This window comes from Oncorhynchus mykiss, chromosome 20, assembly GCF_057628025.1.
Source record: "Oncorhynchus mykiss isolate SJ-2025 chromosome 20, ASM5762802v1, whole genome shotgun sequence".
Lineage (NCBI taxonomy): Eukaryota > Metazoa > Chordata > Actinopteri > Salmoniformes > Salmonidae > Oncorhynchus > Oncorhynchus mykiss.
Window position 1 is genome coordinate 19,302,575 of NC_143041.1, and position 10,373 is coordinate 19,312,947.

General features: G+C 43.5%; 1 protein-coding gene across 1 annotated transcript in view; it reads left to right on the forward strand.

Moving 5' to 3' along the window:
• Positions 1-10,333, forward strand: part of LOC110499029 (palmitoyltransferase ZDHHC16B) — a 14,287-nt gene extending 3,954 nt beyond the window's left edge. The window contains exons 2-10 of the mRNA XM_021575858.3: positions 1,540-1,793; positions 2,002-2,196; positions 2,313-2,401; positions 2,522-2,550; positions 2,740-2,873; positions 5,898-5,983; positions 8,771-8,894; positions 8,978-9,048; positions 9,139-10,333. Of these exons, the coding sequence (XP_021431533.3) occupies positions 1,548-1,793; positions 2,002-2,196; positions 2,313-2,401; positions 2,522-2,550; positions 2,740-2,873; positions 5,898-5,983; positions 8,771-8,894; positions 8,978-9,048; positions 9,139-9,247 (1,083 nt within the window). The 5' untranslated portion in view covers positions 1,540-1,547 and the 3' untranslated portion in view covers positions 9,248-10,333. The remainder of the gene's footprint in view (positions 1-1,539; positions 1,794-2,001; positions 2,197-2,312; positions 2,402-2,521; positions 2,551-2,739; positions 2,874-5,897; positions 5,984-8,770; positions 8,895-8,977; positions 9,049-9,138) is intronic.
• The last annotated feature ends 40 nt before the right edge of the window (positions 10,334-10,373 follow it).

A 10,373-nucleotide genomic window follows, 5' to 3' on the forward strand; every position in this document is an offset into this window, starting at 1 on the left:
AGGCCTCTCTTTAGTGTCCTAAGTTTTCATAACTGTGACCTTAATTGCCTACCGTCTGTAAGCTATTACTGTCTTAACGACCGTTCCGCAGGTGCATGTTCATTAATTGTTTATGCTTCATTGAACAAGCATGGGAAACAGTGTTTAAACCCTTTACTATGAAGATCTGTGAAGTTATTTGGATTTTTACAAATTCTCTTTGAAAGACAGGGTCCTAAGAAAGGGATGTTTTTTTGTTTGCTGAGTTTATTTATAAATAAACTGAATACATTAAGTAATAACTTTAAGAAAACTAACCTACAGCACTGGACTAAATTCACTTGTCATCCTTGTGGTATTGAGAAATAAACATGGTAATGCTTTCACTGATTGCACATAAAGGAAGATAGTTCCTACATCAGGGGTGGGCAATTCAGTCCCCGAGGGCCTGATTGGTGTCACTTTTTCTCTATCCCTAGCAAACACAGCTGATTAATCAAATTGCATTCTAATCTGAAGATAATGATTAGGTGATTGTGGAGTCAGGTGTGTTAGCTGGGGCTGAGGCAAAACTGTGACCCCAATGAAATTGCCCACCCCTGTCCTACATGAAAGTGCTTGCTTTATCCAACTAATCTTGTCCTTTCTGTCATTCTGTGAACCCCGTTCATTGCTGCTCTCAGCTATATTTTTTTGATTCGCTCGCTCCGCTCACTTTTCAAAAAAAGAAATCTGTTAAAACATTTAATAAAATGTGTATGGCCTTAGCATTCTGGAGAGCCTTGGTGCTCTGGTGTCCACTTATTCCTGTCTAAGGAAATTCATCCTTGGGCTTTTGGTGTCTTTATAAGGTTACCGGTTTTGCATTCCCAAGGTCTTTCTATGGAAGGCTCAGCCACAGAACTGTATTTCTCATGCATTATTAACATTAGAAGTTCTGTGAGAGTGGGCGCACTTATTACCTGATAGCCCTGTCCTATTTTCTGGGCATGCCTAATGAGTCCTTTGGCTCCAATGGAAACAGCACTCAGCTGGATTTAATTACTTTAATGCCTTGACTTTGCTCTGTGGAGAGGAAGACCATGCGCTGAGCAGGAGTCTCTCTTGATTAGTTTTTTTTAAGACATAGATTTGGTTCTTGTCTGTCTCAGACAATAGTCTTTTCGGGGGGGGGGGGGGGGGGGGTTGCATTTAATTGAGATGAGGGCCTTTTTTGGGGGTGGGGGAGAGTGGAATTCCACCCTCTTTGTATTTTATTCATGTTTTATTCAGGCATTAGATTTTTCAGACAGATAAGAATTTGAAGGGGGAGCTTGATGAGGAGAGGAGGCGTTGTAGGATGGGTGGATGTGGCAATTGAACCCGGGTCTCCGAGGTCGTAGTATATGTCGAGCTGTGAGTGTTGCCACTCGACCGTGGGTATTATATCCCCAAAGGAAAGCGTGACCATGATGATATCATCTGCGATATGGATGACCGCACATTCCAAGTTGTTCTTCCTGGTCGTAGTAGTTTTTCACCTGCTTCTGTGTTGTGTGTCTGTCCGCGTGTGTGTGGAAGGCGGGGGCATGCGCAGCTGGAGGTGGCAGTTCTCCAGGATGATGCGTCTGTGCCTGCGCTGGTGCCGGCTGTGCCCTAAGCGAGGGGGTCGACCCAGCAAGCCCCAGAGGAAGCTACGAGAGCTGTGGAGCTACTGGAAGCTGCTGCTCAACTCCCTCTACTTCAACAGCCTTACCAACTCTGACACCTGCCTGGACTGTGTCTTTGAGCCCGTCTACTGGATAGTCGACAATGTGACTCGCTGGTTTGGGGTGGTAAGTAAAATGGCTCAATTTTCTGTGTAGATGTACAGTCAAATATTTGTGTTTTTATTGTATTTCATTAAATGTAGGCCAGTTAATCAAATCTCCCATGTTCAGTTACATTACCCCGTTTTGCTATTCTATTTCTCACAGTATTTTCACCTTTCACGTACCCTCATGAGTTCCTCCCTCTGTTCGTGCCCCTCTCTTCTGTTCCCAGGTGTTTGTGTGCCTGGTGATTGCCCTCACCAGCTCTGTGCTGGTCATTGTCTACCTGTGCCTGCTGCCTGTCATCCTCAACACCTACCCACTGCAGTGGATCGTCTGGCACCTCACTTACGGCCACTGGGTCCTCATGATGGTCCTCTTCCACTACTATAAGGCCACCACCACCTCCCCTGGACACCCACCACAGGTGAGGTGCCCGCTCCAATGCCTGCAGTAAAAATGTTTTTGGGAAATACTAGGAAGACAGGCTATAGGCTTGATTCTGAAATAACTTCATGCTTTTTTCGGATGGTTGTTTCTCAGGTTAAAAGTGATACACCGTCAGTGTCCATCTGTAAAAAATGCATCGTCCCCAAACCAGCCAGAACTCACCACTGCAGCATCTGCAATACGTAAGTTAGACTCTCTGTCAGTCGTCAAATGATGTCATTAAGAAATAAAAAACCTTCACTGGATAGCTCTAGTCCATGGCACAGGTCAATCACACTGAGCGACTTTCTCTTTCATCCCAGGTGTATTCTGAAGATGGATCACCACTGTCGTATCCTTTCGAGACCAACAAACATCTCATCTCTCAGATTCCTTTAAAACAATATTTTTTACAGCATTGTAAAACCCCAGGGGGGCGGGGGGGCAGTCATACAGTTAAATCATATTGCCTTCCTCCATGTTTTATCTTTTGTTAGATCTGCCTCATTAACTTTGACCTTAACTTGCCTTGTGACGCTAGCCTGGCTCAACAACTGTGTGGGCCACTTCAACCACCGCTACTTTTTCTCCTTCTGCCTGTACATGACCATGGGCTGCATGTACTGCAGCGTCAGCTGCAAAGACATGTTCATAGAGGCCTACAACGCTGTCGAGGTGAGGCAGACCAAGAATGTCAACTTCTTAGAGGTTCTAGGAGGCTTGACACTGACTTTCAAATAGTATTCTGAGTACTGCCATCCGTGTAATGTAATCATGTCTTGTTATTGACATGTGACCCAAACACCCTGATTGAGTGAGGCCGCTTGGTTCGTGACTGTTTGGTTAGAGTCTGGCATGTCTTTGCCACATTTTCCTTCTCTTATGTGCTAGATATATGGCATGGTCTTTTCAGAGAGGTGAGTGAAAGGCCTTACATTCTGAGCAAGCTGTGTAAAGTTCACTGCCGCTAGTTTAGCTGAAGAGAGAGGCGGCAGCCGAGCAAAGACAGCGAACAGACCACAAAGTGTAGGGATCAAGGACATCGGATCACATGACACGTTAACGGCAATGTAATACACTTGTTTATCTTCAAGTCCACTGAGAAGGCTGGTGGTGTGCAGATAACTGGATGCCGTTGTGTATATAACCAGTCAGATTGTTTCTTATGTAATCTAAAGCCTCCAGGCTCAAGACCACTTACTGTTCTCACACCAATCATTCATGGCAAGATGGGAGTTTATATAGTAATAGATCCTATGGCTCTGAGCCAACACCTCACTGTTTGAAGATGTATATCTTTTTTTAGTGTTTCAATCGCTCTGACGTATGACACGTGTTCTTTTTTTAGCTACATAGAAGATGGGAGGTACCGTTCTATAATAATCACCCTGGCCCTATAACACATCTAGCCTATAGTTTCCCTTAGCATTATGAGCTGTGATTGAGCTAGTCAAGGGCACCACCTTGACTGAAGCTGTGGGTGTGTCCCAAATGGCACTTTATTCCCTATGTGGTCCACTACTTTTGACTAGAGCCTTGTGGGCCCTGGTCAAACGTAGCGCACTCCATAGGGAATAAAGTGGCATTCGGGATGCAGCCAGTGTATGAATTGCCATTGTTCCACTAGCGCTTCCACCGCAGTGTGGAAGCCACAGGGGGAGCCAGTGATGGGAGTAGGGCACGGACTGCTCCTCAGTCTCATGACTGGCCTGGTACTACAAAAGGTTCTTGAAACCACTGAACTCAGAACTGGTGCGTTGCCTGGAATTAACTTGTAGAGGGTCCGCACTCAAAAAATTGATTTTCAGAGTTCTTCTTTTTTTGGTCAGGTAGTACAGACTGACAGGCTGTGAAGGTCCACTGGGCAGTGCTGGGTCTCACTGTCAATTAACAATCAACATTTAATTGACAACAATTTGGCAATCTCCCTGTATAGTATGGGGTTTTATATGTGGGTGACTCCACACCAGAATTGTTGGTACTTTGTAGAGTATATTGTTCCAAACAATGTCTTTTAAAGGACATGTTTTTTTTTTTTTTTTTTACAACCAATTCTCTATTTTTGATTGTATAAAATGGCATGTTATAGAAGGGTCCAGACACCTTTGTCATGATTTCACATGTTTTTCAGAAACTTACCCCAAACAGCAAATCACTTCCTTATTCTCAATTTGTAGTATGGGGGCCTGAAAAAACATGAACAGAGGCTCCAAAAACACAAAAATCTGTCCTTTTTAGAAATGGCAAAGCTCTCATTGTAGTGATACAGGTCTTTAAATGTTGTACACATGAAATTGTCATTCTGAAATGTATCCGCAAAGTTCTATTCCATTTTTTTGCGACTCGAGCGATACCTCTCCGTCCACTCGGCAGGTAATTGCTGAACTAAAGGACACATTCGAGTTACAAAGTATATTGAAAGCCTGGGGTGTTTCCAGACTTGTAGAATCTATGCCGAGGCGCATTGAAGCTGTTCTGCTGGGTCGCGGTGGCCCAACGCCCTAGTAAGATGTTTTATGTTGGTGTTTCCTTTATTTTGGCAGTTAACTGTAGCAGCAGGCTACACAGAGACTGGAACAGTTGGATAGGGGAACTGCTCGAGTCACGCAACACGGAATATAGTGTTGCAGATAAAGTTTTGGATTGACACAATTTCACGTGTACATCTAAAGACCTGCATCACCATACTGAGAGCTTTGCTGTTTCTAAAATAACGTATTTGGGCGATTTTTGGAGCCTTATGGTATGGGGGCCCCCCATACTACACGAGGATGAGGAAGTAATTTGATGTTTGGGGTTAGTTTCTCAAACATGAAATCACAAAGTTATCTGGACCCTTTTATAACATGCCGTTTAGATGTAATAAAGAAAATAGGAAGATCATTTTTTGTGTTGAATAAATTAATGTCAACTTAAAAATATATTTTTTTATTTAACCTTTTTTATATCTAGGCAAGTCAGTTAAGAACAAATTCTTATTTACAATGACGGCCTACCCCGGCAAAACCCGGACGACGATGGGTCAATTGTGCACCGCCCTATGGGACTCCCAATCACAGCCAGTTGTGATACAGCCTGGAATCGTAGTGACACCTCTAGCACTGAGATGCAGTGCCTTAGACTGCTGCGCCATTCTAGAGCCCTAAAATCAAGACATACATGTTTTATAGCACACTATAAGGAGTATAGTCACACCCAGATGTTGTCTGTATCATGTATGGTTCACCGATCATAGGGTCTTACAGGAGGCATGTATAGGTAGCTCTAAAAGGGCTTACATTTCCATTTTCTCCTATGGTGTGTGATAAATGTAAAGAGTATGTCAGACATCAGACTTCCACCCAAGTTTGTTCTGGCAATTCTCACAATCTGACATACCAAAACTATTATCAGCCTACACTGGCATGGAGTCTGCCATGTTTCACTGCCCAGTGAGACTGCAGTCCTCTCCTCAAGTCAGGCACAGTCCCCTGTGATTAGTAGTTATTTTTTAGGTCCCTTGGCTGTGAATGGCTATAGACTTGGCATTTTGTATTTCGCTTCTTTGCCACCCGTTGCAATTGGAGGACTGTAGATGTTTCCTGTTAGCCTTTTTGTGGTTGGTTGTTCAATCCTGTAGAATACTCAGTGGCATCACATTTACTAGTTACAACTGCTGTACATGGATGGTTTTTTCACATGGTTTTGCTTTCCGTCTAGAGCTACTATCAGACGCCACCACCACTGTTTTCCTTCAGAGAAAAGATGGTCCACAAGAGTGTCATTTTCATTTGGGTGCTAACAAGGTGAGACACATTTGTAACTTTAAAAAAAAGTTAAGTCAACCGCTATGGCTGATCTATGTACACATGTACAGTGGGGCAAAAAAAGTATTTAGTCAGCCACCAATTGTGCAAGTTTTCCCACTTAAAAAGATGAGGCCTGTAATTTTCATCATAGGTACACTTCAACTATGACAGACAAAATGAAAATAAAAAAAATCCAGAAAATCACAGTAGGATTTTTAATGAATTTATTTGCAAATTATGGTGGAAAATAAGTATTTGGTCACCTACAAACAAGCAAGATTTCTGGCTCTCACAGACCTGTAACTTCTTCTTTAAGAGGCTCCTCTTTCCTCCACTCGTTACCTGTATTAATGGCACCTGTTTGAACTTGTTATCAGTATAAAAGACACCTGTCCACAACCTCAAACAGTCACACTCCAAACTCCACTATGGGCAAGACCAAAGAGCTGTCAAAGGACACCAGAAACAAAATTGTAGACCTGCACCAGGTTGGGAAGACTGGATCTGTAATAGGTAAGCAGCTTGGTTTGAATAAATCAACTGTGGGAGCAATTATTAGGAAATGGAAGACCACTGATAATCTCCCTCCATCTGGGGCTCCACGCAAGATCTCACCCCTTGGGGTCAAAATGATCACAAGAGCGGTGAGCAAAAAATCCCAGAACCACACGGGAGGACCTAGTGAATGACCTGCAGAGAGCTGGGACTAAAGTAACAAAGCCTACCATCAGTAACACACTACGCCGCCAGGGACTCAAATCCTGCAGTGGCAGACGTGTCCCCCTGCTTAAGCCAGTACATGTCCAGGCCCGTCTGAAGTTTGCTAGAGAGCATTTGGATGATCCAGAAGAAGATTGGGAGAATGTCATATGGTCAGATGAAACCAAAATATAACTCTTGGTAAAAATTCAACTCGTCGTGTTTGGAGGACAAAGAATGCTGAGTTGCATCCAAAGAACACCATACCTACTGTGAAGTATGGGGGTGGAAACATCATGCTTTGGGGCTGTTTTTCTGCAAAGGGACCAGGACGACTGATCCGTGTAAAGGAAAGAATGAATGGGGCCATGTATCGTGATATTTTGAGTGAAAACCTCCTTCCATCAGCAAGGGCATTGAAGATGAAACATGGCTGGGTCTTTCAGCATGACAATGATCCCAAACACACCGCCCGGGCAACAAAGGAGTGGCTTTGTAAGAAGCATTTCAAGGTGCTGGAGTGGCCTAGCCAGTCTCCAGATCTCAACCCCATAGAAAATCTTTGGAGGGAGTTGAAAGTCCGTGTTGCCCAGCAACAGCCCCAAAACATCACTGCTCTAGAGGAGATCTGCCTGGAGGAATGGGCCAAAATACCAGCAACAGTGTGTGAAAACCTTGTGAAGACTTACAGAAAACTTTTGACCTCTGTCATTGCCAACAAAGGGTATATAACAGTATTGAGAAACTTTTGTTATTGACCAAATACTTATTTTCCACCATAATTTGCAAATAAATTCATTAAAAATCCTACAATGTGATTTTCTGGATTTTTTTTTCTAATTTTGTCTGTCATATTTGAAGTGTATCTATGATGAAAATAACAGGCCTCATCTTTTTAAGTGGGAGAACTTGCACAATTGGTGGCTGACTAAATACTTTTTTGCCCCACTGTGTGTGTGTGTGTGTATATATATAACAGTATGTGGACACCCCTTCAAATTAGTGGATTTTGGCTATTTCAGCCACACCTGTTGCTGACATGTGTATAAAATCGAGCGCACCGCCATGCAATCTCCATAGACAAACATTGGCAATAGAATGGCCTTACGGAAGAGCTCAGAGACTTTCAACGTGGCACCTTTAGTCAAATTTCTGCCCTGCTAGAGCTTCCCCGGTCAACCATAAGTTCTGCTATTGTGAAGTGGAAACATCTAGGAAACATTTAGGATCAACAACAGCTCAGCCGCAAAGTGGTAGGCCACACAAGCCCACAGAACGGGACAGCGAGTGCTGAAGCTTGTATAAATTGCCTGTATTCGGTTGCAACACTCACTACCGAGTTCAAACTGCCTCAAGAAGCAACATCAGCACAATAACTGTTCGTCAGGAGCTTAATGAAATGGGTTTCCATGGCAGAGCAACCGCACACAAGCGGAATCACACTTTACCATAGTCCGATGGACGAATCTGGGTTTGGCGGATTCCCGGAGATTGCTACCTGCCCGAATACATAGTGCCAACTGTTAAGTTTGGTGGAGGAGGAATAATGGGCTGGGGCTGTTTTTCATGTTTCGGACTAGGCCCCTTAGTTCCAGTGAAAGGAAATCTTAATGCCACAGCATGACAACTTTGTGGTAACAGTTTGGGGAAGGCCCTTTCCTGTTTCAGCATGACAATGCCCCCATGCACAAAGTGCGATCCATACAGAAATGTTTTGTCTAGATCGCTGTGGAAGAACTTGACTGGCCTGCACAGAGCACTGACCTCAACCCCATCGGGATTAATTGGAACGCCGACTGCGAGCCAGGCCTAATGTCAGTGCTCACTAACGCTCCTGTGGCTAAATTGAAGCAAGTCCCCATAGCAATGTTCCAACATCTAGTGGAAAGCCTTCTCAGAAGAGTGGAGGCTGTTATAGCAGCAACGGGGGGACCAACTCCACATTAATGCCCATGATTTTGGAATGAAATGTTCGACGAGCAGGTGTCCACATACTTTTGTTCATATTCTCAAATATACCTTTTTATCTTGAATCTAGTTTAATACAATCATGATCATGATTGCCATTTTTTTTCCTCCCTGCAGTTCGGTGGCAGTAGCTCTGGGAGGTCTGACACTGTGGCATGCTATCCTCATCACCTTAGGAGAGACCAGCGTGGAGAGACACATCAACAAGAAAGAGGTCAGACGCTTAAAGGAGAAAGGAAAGGTGAGGTTTATTGGATTTACTCAAATATCAACACGGTGTACCAGTTTGGAATTAGCAAGTAAAGCCTGTTTCTCTCTTGTAAGGTGTTCAGAAATCCATACCATTATGGGAAAATAAACAATTGGAAAGTGTTGTTTGGTGTGGAGGAGACCAGGTAAGCCTTCCAGATCACCACAAACTTCTAGACTGTTGTGAAACCTAAATGATTCTTCTTAAGAGTTGGTTTGACTTCCTCTTCTCACAGTCACTGGTTGACCAGAGTCCTCCTGCCGTCTAGTCACACTCCCCATGAAGACGGACTGGTATGGGAATTCCCTCAGGCTCTCAGCAGAAGAGACCCAATGACCATCTAACCTCACTACTCACTGCTGCTGGCCAGTTTCTCATCTCCACACTATGGCCCAGAATCACTACTGGCACCTGGATGGTGGAGTGAACAGAGGACTTCTCTTAGCCTCTGAGGAGTAGACCGTTTGGGCTTGATAGTGACGCGTATGTCAAGGAACCTCTGGGTGTTAGGGGACCTTAATCTGCACTCCGGTCACTGTCATGTGTCTTTTTTCAACTGTCGTCCTGTCTTGTGAACTGATTGTTTGTTTTTTTGTACTGGTAGGTATGTTGTCCAAAGATGACAATGTGTACTTTTTAAATTGTACTGAAGTCACAGAAAAAGCAGTTTGGACTTTTTCAGTGCCAACAAAGAGCTTTTCACCAATGACTAGGTTAGAGCTAGATAACCACACACCTTGGCCATTCTCCATCTAGGGGTGAGTAGTCTGGAGACTTTTTGACAGACTTCCATAAACTATTCATATTATCGTTCAGGCTCTAGTTAGAACATGGTGCTCATATTACTGAGCAGTGCCCCAGCCAATATCCAGGGGTGACGTAATACTATGGTCGACCATGTAAAAAAACGACACATTTCACTGAACCTATCCGGTGTATGTGACAAAACATCTGCATAGGCGTATTAGGAATTGTCAAAAGATTCGTAACGTGCCGTGTGAAGTTAAACAAATATAAACACCTGTTAAAGATTTATCAGGCACTAATGCAAAGTACCGTTTTACTGGAATATGACATTTCTAACATTGTCCATTAATTATCTCGCCCACATCACATACGGTAATGGATTTCCCCAGTAGCCATCTTTTAAGATCACTTAACATGGTTAAAAGAGCTTGAATGCATCAGACTTCCTCCCAACTGGTCTTGTGTTTGGCCATCATTTAGATTTATAATGGTCAGGGGATATTTCTATAATAGCCAGCCTGTAACAGTAGGAAGGGGCTACCTGGTTGCCATAGTGAAATGTCCTCACTGCTGTGACATGACCAATAGGAGCTGTGCTCCATTATTGTATGCCGCATGTCTGTGTCATTTGCTTTTGATATTAGCTTGTATTGGTTAATATAAAATATTGTTTTTGGAGACTGTGAAGCTTCTTTTGATATTTCTGTTGATTTAAAGCACTCG